At 33.1% G+C, this 20,135-nt stretch overlaps 1 protein-coding gene across 6 annotated transcripts in view; it reads right to left on the bottom strand.

Moving 5' to 3' along the window:
- The window catches only part of LOC128231315 (protein-tyrosine sulfotransferase 2-like), a 32,269-nt gene continuing 12,134 nt past the window's right edge, over positions 1-20,135 (bottom strand). For 4 of the 6 annotated variants that reach the window (XM_052943965.1, XM_052943968.1, XM_052943967.1 and 1 more), the window contains 3 exons: positions 18,952-19,021; positions 14,550-15,394; positions 1-7,182 (listed from right to left, as the gene is read on the bottom strand). In XM_052943965.1, coding sequence (XP_052799925.1) covers positions 6,828-7,182; positions 14,550-15,376 — 1,182 coding nt within the window. In that variant the 5' untranslated portion in view covers positions 15,377-15,394; positions 18,952-19,021 and the 3' untranslated portion in view covers positions 1-6,827. Of the gene's footprint in view, positions 7,183-14,549; positions 15,395-15,869; positions 17,684-18,657; positions 18,912-18,951; positions 19,022-20,135 lie in introns of those variants that run through there. The other 2 variants (XM_052943969.1, XM_052943964.1) reach the window with 2 other exon arrangements.

The raw sequence follows: 20,135 nt of genomic DNA, 5'->3' as shown, positions 1-20,135 counted from the left end.
TCGTAAAACAATAATTTTATTCAATATTTGTTCAATACAATACATTTATGACTGTAATAGGATTTGCTCAGTACGAGAACAGTATGAGTATAATAATGTGTACAGACAAAATGCAACATATTACAAGCACTGTTTCATTTGTTCCAAATCTTGTTGTTCTTCTATACTTTACATGCATACACAATTCATATTCCATATCACATAGACAACGATGATGAGTACCAACTATTTAACAAACAATGTACTGATGATATTATGAAGTTGTATGACCAGATTTGTTCCTTTCCCCTTTGATGGCCTGAGGGTTATATATTTTGAAGTTTTCTCTGAAAATTAGTAAGATTTTAAGCATAATTTCCCCCAAAATAAAAGGGCAGTGCATCTTAACCCTGAGAAAAAACCTGCATTAATACCAAAGCCATTAAAAACATGTGGAACAGGAACAAATGAACCGAGATATGCAGAAATGGGTCTTCTAATACCCTTATGAATTATGAGTTTTTGGCCTCATATCAATGATATTATACACCAAGAAGAAGAGAAAACTACCTTAAAATGATTATGGACCTTAATGGATTGGTGCTGCAATTTTAGTTTAGTCCATCATATCCCCCCCCCCCCCCCCAATAATAATTCCTGCTAATACATCCTATTAATCATAATTCCTACTTACACATGAACATCGTAATTCCTACTTACACATTTACATCATAATTCCACATCATATTTCTCTTTATATTTCCTGATTACATAATATTTCCGGCTTACATCATATTTCCGGCTTACATTATAATTCCAACTACCTCATATCTCCACAATATATTTGCCAATAACATAATTTTTCCCGCTAACATCAGATTTATTATTAGACCTATTTCTGCCTGGCATGGTACAAGTTATGGTATAACATACAAACATACATAAAGACACTATTTTAAAGGATTTCATTATAGTTATTTTTTTAATCTAAGACAATCAACAGTACTTAATCATTACATAGATGATCAAAACAAGTGAAATATCAGAAATCATACTCCCTATCAAAGTCTCGTTCAATTTTAATTTTCATATACACACATTGTAGCAATACTTGTCAACAAAAAACTCAACTATAAACAGTCATGTAGAAAATCAGTTTGAAGAAAATGTTAAAAATATACCATTGGGCAATCGGAGCTCCTCAGCCATTTTTTTTTATCGAAAACAACATCGGATGTATGCCCGTACATCAGTTGAAGTAGTTCCTAAATTTTCTAATTATATCATTAATTAAATATAGTGTTTTAGAGTTGTATTTATTGATCTAAGTTTAAATTGATTGCCAGTGTAGTGTATTATTGCGAACATAATTAACATTCCCAAGAGTAAAGTCCTTAAGTTTAACTGCTAAATAAAATTACTACGCAATCGACTTGCAGCGGACTTAAATGTACCATTTTTGAGAATGTAAATTGTCCAAATACATCCAAGGTTGTTTTCGATAAAAATGGCCGAGGAGTTCCAAATGAAAAATATACAAATCATTCTCAAAATACTATTTATGAGATAAAAGCGAAAGTGTTTTAGGTAACATTAAATTCAGAAGCAGTTAGAACGTTCTCCCTTAAGCTCTCCAAATGTTCCTACTAATTTGATGTTTTTTGAATGCAGTGACCATTATTTAAAACTAACACCATGGTAAAATAAAACACCTGGAAGTACACAAATTCCACCCAAACACCCGAGTATTCTCCACAGTTAGATTATTTTGCTGTTAAACTTTTTGATAAATGAAAAAGAGAGTCAAGTTATAATGACTTTCATGAACAGGTAGGCCACAAATATACCCTTCAAAGCAAAGTTAAAACTTTGAGCAAATTATGATGTCTAAATATTTCATTCATAATCTTTTTCAGACCAGTAAATTGTTTTTATAAGATAAAAAATAACTCAAATAAATGAATTATTCATAAAAACAAATATACCGGTAAATCAAGATTAAAACAGATTTGGGGAATTTGAAATTTAAAACCAAATCAATTCAAAAGTTATAAAAACTAACAGTATGGAATGAGCTCCGATGAATAATTTAAAATATTGTTGGAATTGAATAAACTTCAATACATTTCATTCAAATTCATATAGCAATAATAAAACATGAAAGAACACTGAAATTGAAATGTAAAATCAATACTTTGTAAAAAATATTATGCAAATATCAGATGACCTGTACACTGAGACACTGTATGGATATAATTCTTAGTGATAAAAAATGGTGATTAAGACTAAGAGCCCATCTTACCAAAGATTAAACAATCATTCTCAATTCTATTTCATTATATCAGTTTTTTAAAGAAAAAAAATAAATACACTTCTAAGAACAGTCATTTTATTTAAAAAATAAATAAAAAAATTGATATTTTTTGTTCATGCGCATTTTACACTTATATTTTACTTCATTAAACTTTTAAATGCCCCAGCATCTGGATTATTCAACTGTAAGGGCCTTAAATAATTCAGGATTTGTATCTGCCACTCTCAGTGATGGTTGAAATACAGCTTATCCATAAGGGTGTCATAATTTCTTATATCACGCCTCCAACATAAATGACGCAACGCCATTGGTCCAGGACTGGTCTCCCTATGACCCCATATTTGGGTCACCAAATTTATATTGTACCAAAATGGCTTCTATTTTCCAACTCCAGTGAATGGTCCGATGAATAAAAGAAATATTTAAACATGTAAACAGGTTGTCAATATGATATACCAGGTATAGGTTATGGGGTAGTTAAGGTGACCCGATATGGGATATACGAGGCGCAGGAAACCCGTAACTTATAACATCGCCAGAGATATTTTTGGTCGAGCAGTCATTTTTAAAACATGCTGAAGATTTAAAAACAAATGCTTTTTCTATATAATATAGTAGTGATTTCAACTGGTCAGAATGAACTAAAAATTTTTTTAAAAAGTTGCAACAAAATTTTGGCTTCGAAATAATTCAACAAATCCCTCAAGGGCAGTAACTCAACAACTTCATAAAGATGTAGACGCAGTTACTGAGTTCTTGGATTAAGATGACGATTAATAGAGATGTGCAGTTTCAGGGAATATGAAACACAGGCAGCATAAAATGTTACAATAATTAAACTGTAACAAACAGAATGGGCTCTTGTGGTAAATTTCATGAATTATCCGCTTTAGCCTTTTAAAGTTGAATCAAATACATTTTACATAATGGGTTCTATATAAGAACCTTATAAATGTGCTACAAACTTGGTGCCACCATTCTGTTTTCAGTCACAGGAATTCATGACCTTCATGATCCCCGAGGCCAAAAAAATAATTTGTGTGGTTAGGGTTAAAAGTAATCTTCAGTGTAAAGCTTTTTCAACTACATATTAAAAACAAAGAATTAAAAAAAAAAAAGATATGATTTGTGTCATTGTAACAGACAGACTATAAAAATGTAGGGGCCGCGTCAATTTTGTTGGTAGGGTCGAGTATCCCGAACCAGAAGAACTTTTTACTTCTTCTTTAAAGCTGCTCTCTCACAGATATACTGTTTTTACAACTTTTTTATTTTTTGTCTTGGAAAGGGGAAATTTTTGCATAAATATCTGCAAACCAATGATGAAAGATTGCTGACAAAAGATCAGATCGCATATTTTCATATTTTCGTTCGAAAATTAATGTTTTATGGCTTAAACCGTTACAAATGATTTCAGAAAAATGCATATAACATCAAGTTTTGAGCTTGAATATAAAAATCTGCGATCTAATATTTTGCTAGCAGTCTTATATAACTGGCTTCCATGCATTTTTGCAAAAATTGGCTCGTTTCAAGACAAAAAATTAAAAAAAGTTGTCAAAACGTTCAATCTGTGAGGGTAAAAGCCTGATTACATAATATTTACTAAATGACACATTTCTGCTAATCGCAGGTTTTCTTTAAAAACAAAGAAGTATAATTTTTTAATGAAATGCAGGTATACGAAATCATACAAAAAAACTTAAGAAATAAAAAATAAATAGAAGTAAATTTGATCGATTGATTGATACATAGATAAATAACTAAAACTTAAGCAATATTGCAATATAATAAATGACAAGAAAATGAACTTAAGAATAAAGAAAATAAATTCATAATTAAAAATAGGCTGTTTTTAGGACTGAATACATTTTGTTCAACACTGTTATACATTTACAGTAGGCAAATAATTCCTATTATTAACAGTTTTTCTATACGTCCTTAAACCCAAAACATAGATTAAAAGTTTTTTTCTCTAGTTTTTCAAGGATTTTTTTGCCTGCGTCTTATAACCAGTCATTTATGGTAGTTCTCGGAAAAGTAGCAAATTTTGTTCACCTCTTTTTGGAAGTTACATACCAAGCATCTGGTGAATATGTTCAACATGATACTTGAAACACCTCAGTAATGATCCTTTTCATCAGGAAAGATAATTTCAATTTAAATTATAAAAAATGATTGAAGCTATTTACAAAAATAAAATTTCATTTCATGAAACATACATGTTAGCACATTGTGTATGTTTGTGCACAAAACAAATTTAATCACAGGGAAATTTAACATTGTTCATCCCTTTTTTTTTTAAAACAAATATGATCCTATGTGAAATACTTATTTATTTTCAACCTCTGATTAAATATTTTTGAAAGCTGCTCTCTCACAGATTTACCATTTTTACAACTTTTTTTATTTTTTGTCAAGGAAAGAGAAAAGTTTTGCGTAAACATCTGCAAACCAATGATATATGATTGCTGACAAAAGATGAGATCGCAGATGTTCATATTTCCGTTGGAAAATTTATGTTTTATGGCTTAAACTGTTAGTTACAGTTTAAGAAAAATTCATAAAACATCAATTTTTTCACTTAAATATAAAAATCTGTGATCTTATTTTTTGTCAGCAGTCTTATATAACTGGTTTCCATGGATTTTCACAGAGACAAAAAATAAAGCAGTCATCAAAACATTCAATCTGTGAGAGTGCAGCTAATTAAAGCCAAAAATATCCTCAGGAATATGATCTTCCCTCATAAAGATCCATGTCAGTGCTTTTTTTTTAGAAATATCTTTATCTATAATTTTATTTGGAAATAAATGTATTAAATGATCAAAAGTCAGTTCAATAATCAACTGAGATTTAAAAAAGTAAAGTAAACTAATACATAACAATCACTGAGGGTGTACCATCCATCCCACTTTCACTTATTATCCAAATACTGCCAGCCAAATAAGCTTTTAAATCCTGCAAACCATGTATCCCTAATACTCCTTAAAACACACCTAAATACTGGTACCATAAAAGGAAATGCACCCTCGTCATTTATTATGATTTCATAAGAAAAAAACGCTATAATCATACATAACTGTTCAGATCTTTTTACATATTATGGCTAAAAACCCCACATGCAGTTCATAAAAAAATTCAAACCAAAAGTGATTTATACATTTGCACACATGTGCACAGTGATTTCATCTTTAAATATAAATTTATAACATCAAGGGCAGTAACTCTACAAATCCTTCTGACTTAACTCAAGGGCAGGAACTCTGCGAATATTCATTAAAAGACTCAATAAGTGAATTGGTTTAACATCAATAAGTATTTATGGTAACACTTTAACAGATGGCAACGATATCCTGAAAGATTTGATAAACGTGAATTTTGGTCAGTATCCCCACTTTGATAGGAGAAAAACATCCGAATCACCTACTTGAAACAATAACTTCCATGGCAGCTATTTATAAGTTACTGTGTTTTTACTGCAACAGTCACTAAGAACAAGTTTATCAATTAGATAACATATGTATAAAATTACAAATATACCATATTATATCATTTGTTAGCAATTTGTGACATAATATTAGGAATTGAAAAAGATCGGTCAGAATTGCTATTCATCATTTCTCAGAATAAACAAGCATAGTAGTCAAAATATGTATGTATGAAAATTTCAATTTGATTTGAAATGATATACAGCACAAAACATGTATCATGTATCATTGACAATTCAAATACACTATGAATAATGAATACAATGGTGTCATAATAAATTTCATACTAGACATATACAATACATTAAGTACTTCACAAATTTGAGATAAAATGCACTTTATCACAAGTAATACACTGTAATATAATACCCTCATTATAAATATACTTTACACTTAACTGAATTCCTGTTATCATATTCTTTCCTTTAAAACAGACAATATGACAGTATGCCTCCAAGAGCACCACCAATTGATGCTACACACTTGTCTGTTGTTCGCAGATGTTTAAAGGAAAGAACTCTACAAATATTTCAGTTAGAGTTGAAGGTCTTGCTACACAAATGCACGTTGTCACTGTGGAAATCTGTACCACGTGTCATGTAATTTCAAAGTTTCAACTGGAACCGGTGTTCCTACACTCCAATGTAAAAATGTCACCAAGGCTATGGCAACACCTGAAAGAGTTTTCTTCCAATTATGGTGACATTAAAAAGGTATTAAAAAAATAGATCCCTTTGAGTTGCAAGCACTTGGCACCTGTTAACCTTATAAAAAAATATTTTCAAAAGTTCATATAAATTATAATTTGTTCAATTCTTATTCATATAAGAAGAAAAATATTAATGCCCCTTATTTCTGTCTTATCCCCCCTCTTCCCCACCAGTTATATAATCACACTTCTAAAAAGTCGTTTTTTAAGAAGTAATTTCTGAATTCAGAAGTATTTAAAAAACAGAAAAAGAAATCAGACAATTTTTGAACACCAAATTTTCCCTTTAATAAAATAGCCCCCACATTATCTTAAATTCTCCCATAATGAGCTCCTATCTCCCAGGAAGAACAGCCTGATGTTTGGGGGGCACCTGTTGGGGTTTTTGATTTGTCTCAGGGGGGTTGGCTGCAGGGGGACCTGCCTCTTGTGGATTGCGCTGTAATAGATCTTTTTCTCGCTGTTTCCAAAAGTCAACATTTTGCTGTATATGTAAAGTGTTGTCTGCCACCTTTGAATCTGGGCTACCATAGTTCGGTGGATTTCCATCCGGGTCATAACCAAGCGTGCGAAGCATGGGTGCAATTTTCGCCATATCCTTGACAACATTTTCTGGAATGTTCCCCACCCATTTAGTAAGGGCTTCTAGGTTTACTGGTTTAATGATCTGGTCTGATGATTTCTCTGTCCTGAAAGAAAAATGAACATAAGGTTAGTTTAAACATGTTTTTATTGCTTTTTCTTGCTAACCATTATGATATTATATCACATAATGCATATACAACAAGTTCAAAACAATATAAAAGCCTATCAATACAGGAGTAGTTTTAACAAAATTACATAGCAGGTTCCCCAACAACCACATGGGCAATGGGCAGATTATTCAGAACTTTGTTAAAGTTAACAATGTTGTTAACCTCATCATCATTACCTTTCAAATCTATATAGCTCTAATGGCTTCATGGATACACTTAAGCTTTGTTCAAGACAAACAAGTTGAACATTTTGTCAGACCATAGATCATTGTCAGTTATAGTTTTTTTTCTTTTGTTCCAGTATTTGAATTTGAAATGTTCGATACCTAAGTAAATATCCCAGATACAACGGCTGATATTAAATACGTGTTTAACTAAATGAGTCTCAAGTTGGTATTAAACGTATTAGGAACCGATGTTTGCATTCTCCACAGGGCCACATGGAAATAATATTGATAAGTGCTTACTGCAAACCATACATTAACTCACTCACAGTATGGTACACAACAATAAGGCAAAAAAAAATTAAAATTGTTCAGTTAGGGTGACATCCTTTTTAAAATCAGGTGTGGTCCACGCCTATTACGTAGGTGAGGGTCGGTCACTCGAACTGAATGTGTTTTTTTTTTCGACCTTAGTAAATAATTAAGGCTTGAAATTATGAAACAGATAAATAATTTAACTCTGTGGTATCATGCAGACAACATACTGAATATATCTATTTACCTGAGTTATTTTGAAAATAATAATATCTCATGGCCCTTATGATGACCAACACACATTATTATAAGAATGCTTTTCAAATCAATATTTCTATGCAGTTAAAATGACTTTTCGAAATTAAGAGCATAATTTTTTTTTGTCCTAATTTAGGCAACAAATTTTTGGTCTTTGAATTTGAATTGTGTCACCAACAAAATATCTTGATGAGATACCAGGTACTTTTTCTTGATAAATTATATTTTGTGGTAAGCTTAGTGATAAATATTGCTGCTCTGTCATTAACAATTGTCAGTTGCATATTACATATTTGATTTCTTATAATTGTAGCTGCATACACATGTATGGCTTTCAATTCTGGGCAATCAGGTTTAGGCAAATGGAACAACTTACAAGTGATGGTAGGCATACCCCAGATAAGGATTAAGGGCAGCGATGCAAAAGTGGGTGGGGAAGGTCAAAAACTAAAATGTTTAAAAAGTACATGTTTAATTTTGGTTTTGAGGAACGATCTGTTTTGGGAGTTAAACACATATTCTTGGCGACATGTTTTGGGATTGTAAGGAGTTTAACAAATTGAAACAAATTTTTATCAAATTTTGGATCAAAAAGCATTCACATTAATTATGGAAAGTCTGTCAACATTATTACTTCATTTTATGTCAAAATGCCCCAGACTACCTATTCAATAAAGTCTTGAGAGTTCTTGATGATAATTGTCTTGTCAAATAAGAAAGTTATTAAGAAAGATAATGAAAAGTAGTGGATGAAATTTATTTCCGGGTTACAAAATGCAAATTAATACCTTTTTTAAAATAACTGCAATCAACACAAAGCCCCCAAGATATTGATGATTGGGCAGTTCTGATAAATTTGACTCACAAACATTCTTTTTGTATTAAGACATTAAATTTCCAGGAAAACGTTAATATCTTTTGATTGGAAATCTGATAAAGTATTCTTTCGTACAAAAATGCTCAACTCCAACTTACAGCTTTTCATGTTGCAATGGATATATATGAATCATGCTTGTTAAATATTGAACCTCAAAACTAAACAGATATTGATTTTTTTAAGCATTTTAAATTTTGTCGACCCTTAAGTTGAAGAAATTACTGTGAATACATTGATATTATACAACTGTTATTAGAAGGTGATATTTAGAATTTGTATGTATATATCAATAACACATAAAAGATCATGATGACATCCAATAGATTTTACATTGAAGGCGCTGCCAATCGCCTCTCTATGTAAGATAGAAGGCATGACTTTCGTGACCTTAAAATGATGTCATCCTGAACTAGACATTTATCAAAATCCAATGATTGGTCAACAGGTGACAGTGATGTTGAGTGGCCCAAGTTTTGTGTCATCAACTTTTCATCAATGCTAAGCCATTCGATGATAATGTATGAATGTGTTACAATGAATGTGTTACCGATTTACTAAAGTCACATGGATACTGTTGACATTAAGGTAATCTTAGTTTGATCACTAACGTATTTTCAGCTTTAAAATATTTCTCCAATGCATGGCTAAGTCATAACCTTGACAATCCAAATTACAAGACTTTTTTCCAATGACCCGTAAGTGTGACCTTGACCTCTGACCTTGAGACATGGGTATTGTATGCAACACACCATCTTTTCATGTGGAACATACGGTAGGTAAATTTCACCTAACTATGATTATGAGGTATGAGAATAGCGTAATGATAATGTATAATGTACATTTTTTCATTGATTTATCATGTAACAGTCGGTAGAATATGATATTAAAAAAACACCAGTGACATCATCAGAATAACTTATTTAAGGTAAATTGTCATTAACAAAACAGCTTGCGCCTTTTTTACCAGTACCAAGGATAGCTAGATCAAATGATTGAATATATCATTTTAAATCGGGCAGAAAACTTTCAAATCTGAAGATTGTTGCAGAAGTTTCACGGAATTATCCCGCAAAAAGCACATATCTTGTTGAAAATGTTAGTAAATTTGTAAAAATTAAATTCAATGCAGTTTATTTATCCTTTTCATGTTCAAATAAAAGAATTCATCTTTTTATCTTCATTTTCCACCACATCAATTTCGTTCTTCTTATGGAAAAAATCGCAAACTTCCCAAACAACTTTTACCGATACAACAAACTGACTTTGTTTTAGACTGTTAAATAATTGAAAAGCTTGCCATGTTGAGCCAAGCCATAACACAATACATGGTGGTATCTAGTGAATTACAACAAATGACACAGACATGTGACAAATGCCCCCATTTGTGCCTTAGACTACAAGAAATATTTGTAGAAACATCTTTGTCCCCTTACGAAAGCTTATAAAATGTGTGTGGAGTAATTTAAGGTTTATGGTTATGACCAACATCTCTACAAGTTTGATGAAAGTTGGTCAAGTTATTATTTAATTCTATTTAATGTTGTTAAAGGAGTGGATGAGTAATAGTTTACAGAAAAAAAATGTATGTATCTGATCCTGAAAGCAGTGAATCATGTCTGAAAAATGGGCAATGCAAGTTAAACGGATACAAAAAAAGCTGTTAAAAGGTCAATCTAAGCGGTTTAAGTTTTAGGGCAATAGGTCCAAGCGTTCTCTTTGCTTAAAGGTCACTACTACATTAGGCAAAGCCTAACTTTAGTTATCAATTGTAAAAGATTTTTGTTTTCAAGGTCACCCTTCAACCTAATGACCTCAAAATCCATAGAGGTCATCTGCTGGTAACAACCAACCTCCCTACCAAGTTTTTTGACTGTAAGCATATTCTAGCAATAAATCAGAAAAGTTTTTGTGTTCAAGATCACTGTGACCGTGAACTTTGACCCCCATGACCGCAATAAATAATGGTCACCTGTTGGTCATGATCCATACAAAGTTTGAGGACCTCAGGCCCGAGCAAACTTGTTGAATGTTATTAATCTGACAAGATTTGTGTGTTCAAGGTCACCATGATCTTTGAACTACTGACCTCAAAATCAATCGGGGTCATCAGCAGGTCATGACCAAGTTTTCTACTAAGTTTGAAGACCCTTTGGCCAAGCATACTTTAAATATAAATTATCTATAAAGCTTTTTGCATTTAAGATCAGCATGACTGTGACCATTGACTTCAAAATCAATAGGGGTCTGCTTGTCATGACCAACTCTCATGATAAGCTTTTTTGTTTCCATGGTCACTGCATCGGTGACCCTTGATCTACAGACTTCATAATAAATAAGTTGTCATGACCAACCTCACTACCAAGTTTGAAACCTTAGGCGAAACTATAATCTAGTTATCAAACAGACCATATTTTTAGTTCAAGACCATCATGACAGTGTCCTTTGACCTACTGGCCCTATCAAGGGTCATCTGTTGGTGATGACTTACCTTCTCTACCAAGCTTAAACAAGTTTATTAAAATTGGATGCAGATACCTTAATAAACAATGAGGCAGAAAATGAACAGATTAAGAGATATCAAATGAAATATACTATACAAACTAAAACTGATAAGTGTAGAAATACAAACTGTATTTGCTCAGTGTAGTGAAAAACAATTCTGTTCCAATTCAAAGCTTCATTAAGTGTTGCATGGAAACAATATAAATATTAATATGATGAAATAGATAAACGGAAATTAATATTCCTTCAAGCTTCATGAAATGAGTAAAGCATTAAATGGTTTCAGTTACAGGATATTAAGGAATCCAACCCACAAAAAACTAGTTCCCCGAGAGCTCCATTAACTACAATTCATCTTTGACACCCAAGTCCTTGCAACTAAATACAATCCAACAAAAGACCTTTGCATGTGGAAGACGTACTAATTGAAAAATAAAGTGTTATCCAACCTGACCGAGGAGTGTACAACATAATATCGAGAAATCAAAAAATAGTAAAACATTGAACAAGTGTCACAAACTAAATTATTTGCTTTGTTTGTTTGGCCTTACACGACCCCCATTTTGAGCTGAGGGAAGGTAGGTTTTGCCATTAATGACCCCATTTTGAGCTGAGGGAAGGTAGATTAGGCCTTACACGACCCCCATTTTGAGCTGAGGGGAGAAGGGTTTGGACTTACACGACCCCCATTTTGAGCTGAGGGAAGGTAGCTTTGGCCTTAAACTACCCCCATTTTGAGTAAAGAGAAGGTAGGTTTGGCATTACACGACCCCCATTATGAGGTGAGGGAAGGTAGGTTTGGCCTTACATGACCCCAATTTTGAGCTGAGGGAAGGTAGGTTTGGCCTTACACGACCCCCATTATGAGGTGAGGGAAGGTAGGTTTGGCCTTACATGACCCCAATTTTGAGCTGAGGGAAGGTAGGTTTGGCCTTACACGACCCCCATTATGAGGTGAGGGAAGGTAGGTTTGGCCTTACATGACCCCAATTTTGAGCTGAGGGAAGGTAGGTTTGGCCTTACACGACCCCCATTATGAGGTGAGGGAAGGTAGGTTTGGCCTTACATGACCCCAATTTTGAGCTGAGGGAAGGTAGGTTTGGCCTTACACGACCCCCATTGTGAGCTGAGGGAAGGTAGGTTTGGCCTTACATGACCCCCATTTTGAGTAAAGAGAAGGTAGGTTTGGCATTACACGACCCCCATTATGAGGTGAGGGAAGGTAGGTTTGGCCTTACATGACCCCAATTTTGAGCTGAGGGAAGGTAGGTTTGGCCTTACACGACCCCCATTATGAGGTGAGGGAAGGTAGGTTTGGCCTTACATGACCCCAATTTTGAGCTGAGGGAAGGTAGGTTTGGCCTTACACGACCCCCATTATGAGGTGAGGGAAGGTAGGTTTGGCCTTACATGACCCCAATTTTGAGCTGAGGGAAGGTAGGTTTGGCCTTACACGACCCCCATTATGAGGTGAGGGAAGGTAGGTTTGGCCTTACATGACCCCTATTTTGAGCTGAGGGAAGGTAGGTTTGGCCTTACACGACCCCCATTGTGAGCTGAGGGAAGGTAGGTTTGGCCTTACACGACCCCCATTTTGAACTGAGGGAAGGTAGGTTCAGCCTTACAGGACCCCCATTTTGAGCCGAGGGTAGGTAGGTTTGGCCTTACACAACTTCCATTTTGAGCCGAGGGTAGGTAGGGTGTGTAATTGTTGCAGGGTTTCGAATTTAGACTCGCATACTCGCAAAAGTGACTTTTATTCAAGCTCGCAAAATTCTGCGAGTGGCTTTTTCTAGACCACAAAATGTTAAAGGAAAGTAGAATAAACATGAACTTAACTCCGCTACGTAATTGAGTGTAAACAGCCTATAAGTGGCATGTTTACACTACCAGTATAAAAAAGACAGTACGGAGTCACGCTCTAGTAAGTTTTCAAAAATAGAACAAATACGGAAAAGGCCGAGTTTTATCTTGAATCTTTCCGGGATGCTCTGAGGCGTCATAATACAAAGTGAATATAAATGACGTAATCACCTAGCTCAATCATTGGCTAAATTTAGCGCATTCGCGCACTATATGTATTGTAAACCCCATCAACCTTTGAATATATTTCTGCCCAACTGTAAAAGTGAATAGACTTCATAGATCGATATATTTCATGGTCCAAAGCATCCACACTACATTTACTGTTGCTTTTATTTATTTTAAATTTTATAATGTTATTATTTTTAATACTTAATGAAATCTGTAGCGTACTTGTCGAATGGGTATTACCCGATGGCGAGGGTAAATATACAAATTAAGTGAACGATGTCAAATTATTGGACAGCTTTGTTATCAAAAAGCGGCCAGCATCTGATGAGTCTTTCCGTACCCCCCAAAAAGAATAAGCCATCAACAAGTTCTAGTAGTCGAGTCACTCAAGATTGATACTTTTTAATACTCATAATATGTCTTAGGTGTAAATGTCTACTTTAATTAGACAATACTATTAGGAAATATAGCAAATATTAAAATTGCAAGTTGATTTTTCATTTTGCGAGTTGCCTCAAAAAGCACTCGCAAAGTGCGAGTGCACCTCAAAGTTAAATTCGAACCCTGTGTTGTGTCATTTCGAAAATTGCTTGCTAATTACAAATGTGTTAAATAAATTACCAAAACATTATATATAAAGCTATTGAATTTGGGGTTGGTCTTTATTTTAACTTAATTGGGACATGAAATGACCTTTTTTCCATTTTTCAAGGCCAAGAAAGCATGTTTGTTATATTTACAAAATACTATGACATCATCAGGCATCCAAAATTCTCGTAGAGGAGCTCCTGATAAAACCCTTTGTTGACATACATTTTAGTTCAATAAAACACACTTAAAATAAAGCTACGCTTATACCTGCTAATACTTTTTGGTCATTAATTGATCAATTAGCTCCTTGACAGCTTTATTTCATATTCATATTGGAGGGTCTGACATTTATCATGAAATGTCAATTAACATTTTCCATTGATGTTATTACAACAGATTATTTCTTTATCCTTTATTATGAGAACAATGGTATACTTTCTGTTGTGTTCAAATCATTGTTTAATTAATAACAATCGTTTTTGTCGATATCTCAGTAGAAAATTGTGTTTTTTTTTATATATTTTTTATCAATCATGAGATTTACACATTTACAAACTTACTTTGATACTGAGACACCTCCAGGCTTATCGATGAAATCTTCGTGGTGAAGGACAGACTCATTCCATGGAACGTCAAGAAACTTAACTATACGTCGCATCCACAGCTCCGGCTGTAAAACAAGTTGCTCGTAATAAACAGGCATGCAGCTTGAGGCCCCTACCTGCAGACACTGACTATACATCACTTCCATTGCCGTGCTCCATTTTGATAAACATTGTTTATAATCATTTAGATTAAAGCCTGTTATCGTCACTTTGCGAGAAATAATTGAATGCACTGTACCCCGGCCATCACGTATCATGAAAATGAATTTGGCATTTGGAAATATCCTTTTCAGGTAAACACTGGATTTCAATGTAAATGGATCTTTATTACATAAATGCGGTGCTGCTTCTCCATGCAGCGCTATGATTTCTAAAATAAACGCAGCAAAAGCTGAGTCTATTACGGTATCTGTAATCCCGGCCTCTTGCAAGCGCTTCCGTTCCAATTCGGAGCGCTCCCAATTTGAACGCATTCCAAGCAATCTAGGAATTACCCGTGTCTCTTCTCCACATCGTACATATGGATGAGCGTCCAACATCGCACGCATGAGAGTTGTACCGCTTCTTGGCATCCCGCCAATAAAGATCAGTGGCATTTCCCGATAATATGGAATAGCATTTTGGTTGTTATCGTACATGTATTTCTGGCCATCCCTCGGAACCATGTAGGCAGTGTTTCGATCACAGGGCGAGCTGTGGTAGACCATCAGGTACAGAAGTATGGATCCTGTGAGCAGGTAACATACCCCTTTCTTTGATATTCGCTTCATCTTCGACGGCATAGCAGCTTCCCCGTCTTTCTGAAAGATATGCAATAGTTTATTCAATTAATATATATATATGAGCATATTAAGCAATACAGCACCATAATTGTTGAAACTGAATTTATAGAAAAACATTTTTTTTACGCACAGTCATTGCTTAAATGGATTTGATAGAATAAATTTCAATTAAACAATACAAGCAACGTAACTGCTTAAATTATATCATATAATATAAGAAATACAAGCCTTATTAATGCTTAAATAATTTTAATAGAATAGAACTTTAATATCAGCAATACAAGCTGTATAACTACTCGAAATATAATCATAGAATAAAATGTTAATATAAGCAATACAAGCATCTTAAATGCTTAAATTATGTATTAAGCATTAATCTCATTGCTTAAATGAGTTTCAATCTGCTTCATATACTCTACTATTAGCCTGCTTACAATATTGTGCATTTTTCTGACATCAAACTTACAAAAATTAAGTCTAAAGTTAGACTCACTTTTTTTTCTTCTTCCAATCTGACCATTAACTTGCATTAATGCTCTATTTTTATCCACATTAAGAGCAAACAGACAAAACTATTAGAAAACACTGTAATCATTAGTCAACCACTGAGAACGCTGGTTATCCCTACTTCATTTGGTAACATTAACAACTATATACAATATACGCCATATATGACAGCTTGCTATGATTGGAGACTCAGATATTTCATACTTTTTCTTTTGATTATCTACAACAGCAATATCGAGCTAATAAAATATTTCAACACTTTATTATTGGGCAACAAAGTACATTCTTGAATAGTTGCCATGCAATGACACAGGGAATTTATCAATCCAATAAAATGAAATTAACATCACATGCCTTATTTAAAACATACATTTACTTTGATGCAAGTCAAATTAGTGTCTCTAAGCTAATGCTGTAGTGAAATTGGCAACAATGAACTGCTTCTATTATTCATATAATTAGGTTTATTATGCTCTTATACTTGCAAATGAAACCTTCACTTGGGCATTCTCTGTGTTTGTATGAAATTCAATTTCAGTTCACAATTATTTTCTAGGCATTTTCCCAGTCTTGGGGGACTTTAGAGGGGGAATATTTGCATCATTTCCCTATTAGGGGATTTTGTATGATAACATTTAGAATACCTAACAGATACACAATAGATATTAAAACAGTTATTTGAATTTTTCAAATTAAAATAATCCGTGTAACCAGTCCAAGTGTTGAATGTACCTACTCTACAAATCCAAATGATTAACGAAACCAGTCAGTTATGTTACATGTAACCAGTAAAAGTGCTGAACGAAACCAGACTAAATTTTAAATGTAACCAGTCCAAGTGCTTAACAAAACCAGTCCAAGACTAGTCCTTAATTAAGTGCTTTATGAAATGTTTTAGTGTGTAAAATGTAACAGTCCAAGTGCTAAATGTAACTCACATTTTATTTTTTACATTTTAAATTTTGAGATGAATATTGAAGGGGTATCAAGACATACTTTTCCAGAGAGGGGCTAGGTCAGTTATAGTTTGTTATGAAGACATTAGCTGTATTATTTTCTCTTCTGTCTTTAGTATCAAAACTATGTATATTTATCATTTATTAGTTATTTCTGAAAACAAAACAAAAGGGCACAGCAGGGTGAAGGAAAAAGGCATCAGGGTGCAGGATGCCCAACCCTGCTTTAAGGGGGCTGGAGGGGGAGGATAGAGGGGAGGGAATATATCTCATTGTAAGACCAAAACTGGCTATATATAACGAAAATCGTCAAATGTGTAAAAATGTGTATATTAAATATTTAAGTAGCGTTCATCCCAAGCATACAGGTTGTAAAAGAGTGCTATTCCATGTACATGTATGTACACTAGCATTGTAATAATCTACGATGTGAAACATGCACTTTGGTTCACATTGAGGAGCTGATACATGCAGAGAAAACTGAAATTACATTGTTATTGTATGGAGAGATAAGAAGAGCACCAAGTGTACGTGAAATCTTTGTGGATGCGCTGGACATATTGTCACATGTTTAAAGTCTACACAGGACATTTTTATGTTACATAGGACATTATTCGGTAAACATGTTAATACTCAAATAAGTTGTATTATATGACAGAAATGTATAACAGGATATGACAGCCAGTTTAAAGCTGCACTCAAACAGATTTATTGTTTTGACAACAATCCGGAGAACATTTAACAACATTCCTCAAGTACGGACTTTATTTCTTGTGCCAGTTGGGAAATATATACATGCATTTACAAGATATATAAAATAAAATGTTAATATACCATTCCAAGGCTGAAAGCAAATGGTGAATTCCGTGAATAACATATCAAATTGTATACACAAATGATATTTATTGTACCAAATATATTTTTGCTTAGTTAAAGAAATGCCAAGACATTAATTAAAATTGTATATTAACTATAATGAACCATGATTTTCACCAAAAGGTTCCTATCCAAAAAAATAAATGAATTGATTAAAATGATATTAAAATGCCATTTATGATTTATATAAAAAAAAGTTCTTTTGCACTTAATGTTAATTTTTTTAATAAAAATACTGTATAATTACATGATCTGATTCCATATACTGGATATATAATAGTATCCGTCCGTCTGTTATGTATAATTTCAATAAAACACCAACATGTCGCTACCGGAACTCACAAAGTGTTTTTCCTAAATTCTAGCAACCTTAACTTTCCTCACTTCTCCCATAGTAAATAATTTCACATTATCCAAAGCATTAATATTTAATAACCAGTTAGATACGTCAATAATACCTCTTTTAAAGAAATATTACCATTTTCAATTTGTTTGCTTTTCTTATAAGGAATATAACAATATTCTAAGAAAATTGCTTCAGACAGTATTGACATAGACCATTATTAAAGAAGCTGTTGTCATTGAACAAATATTATTTTTAATTTCATTGCAAAGGCACATATTAACAGCTGTTAGGATTCCACATTAATTTCCAGCTTAGTGGAAAATTATTTTCACTCCATACAAAATTGCGCTTTATGCCATAAAGTTCCAAAAGCACCGAAGTGCAAATACCAAAGCTCATCTGTTCTGGTTTTTCAGTCTAACAAGGGACATAATTCAATAATTATTCATGCCAGAGTTAATTGTTCTTTCATAAACAGGTGTGTCTTATTATTGGCAAGATGTGTATCGAGTTTCATCTGAATATCTAAAAAGTGTTTTTTTTGGTACAATGCCGATGACGTCAAGAAGAAGAAAACTGCAAGGCTACAACAATACCTTGATGTTTTTATTCTAAAATCCTTTAATATCACGTGTGTCCGCGACTACAGAAAAGTCAAGTATATTCTTACACATTTTTATCCTGTTTAACATTTTGAAATATGTTAACAGCAAAAAAGAACTTCCTATTTTACGCAAAAGTAATTCCTATATTATAAATAGATATAATTATACTTATTGCTGAACATTGATCATTTTATATGCTACACACTAAGCTAGATAAATATTCACCAAAAATAACCTACACAAAATATCATTATAAATATAATAAAAAAAAATAAAATCCATTACCGATCCTTTTGTAGCTATCACGACATCATTGGCTTAAGTTGTGTCGCTGGTTTCCATGGCCACACCATCTCTGAAGGATACAATAAGACAGAAAATTAACTTTCTTACAATTACCACAGTAAAAAATAATGAATTTAGATCAGATCTTTTTTTCTGTGATTCACAAGGACACAATTAAAAGTGATTCTAAAGAATTCATACATTATAACCCACATTTTGATACCAGTAGTAAGAGAAATATTTTCATGACATGCAATTAATCATTATTCTTCTCTCTAGAGAATTTATCAGAAAACATATAATTATCAGAAAGAAGCAGATAATTGAAATGTTGATATAATGGTTTGATTACTTTGTTTCTTAGTGGGGCTTTTACAAGTAATAAATAAAATTTCTGTGATAAAGGGTGATATCAATTTAGATCATACATTGAAATTAAAAAAAAAATGTTGCTTTTATAATAACATGTAAGAAAATTATCAAATAAATTGACATTCATTGGAAAATCATGAGAGAAACACAATTTGGTGACGCCATTTTGGTGATGTCATTTCAAACACTTTTAACCTGACAGAGTGAACGCTATGGGGTTTTTATTAAGCAAGACAGAATAAATAAGGTCTATGATGGCAGTGAATTTTACAATAAATATCACCAATAAGCATAAAGGGAATAAAATACTCGTTTTTTTTATAAAGACCAAAGCAAGTCACTGTATGTACTAAACAACGTAATGTTACCCATACCTTCATGCAACTGGCATGTCTTTTAGAACATAATTTTACTATTAAAGGGACTAGACACCAGATGATACAGCTGCTAGAGAAAAATAAAATTGTCAAAAACTAACATAAAACTGATATAGATGTGACCACAACACATTGAATCTACTGATCTTTACTGGTTCTGTCCATCTCATAAATCCTGATTATTTAAAAAAAAATGCCAGTATATGTTTCTGAACTTATAAAAATAATGACACATTTAACAGGGAAACCATTATGCTTTTTCTTAACTCAGGCTCAACTCAGCTGAGACTGCAACAAAATATTCTTTGAAACATTTTAAGTGATGCACTATTGGCCTCATACTAGCTGATGTTGACCATTCTAGTCTTGATGTTGACCATTCTAGTCTTGATGTTGACCATTCTAGTCTTGATGTTGACCATTCTAGTCTTGATG

The sequence above is a fragment of the Mya arenaria genome, chromosome 4 (assembly GCF_026914265.1).
Source record: "Mya arenaria isolate MELC-2E11 chromosome 4, ASM2691426v1".
In the NCBI taxonomy this organism is placed as follows: Eukaryota; Metazoa; Mollusca; class Bivalvia; order Myida; family Myidae; genus Mya; species Mya arenaria.
This window is presented reverse-complemented; position numbering and strand designations above follow the sequence as displayed.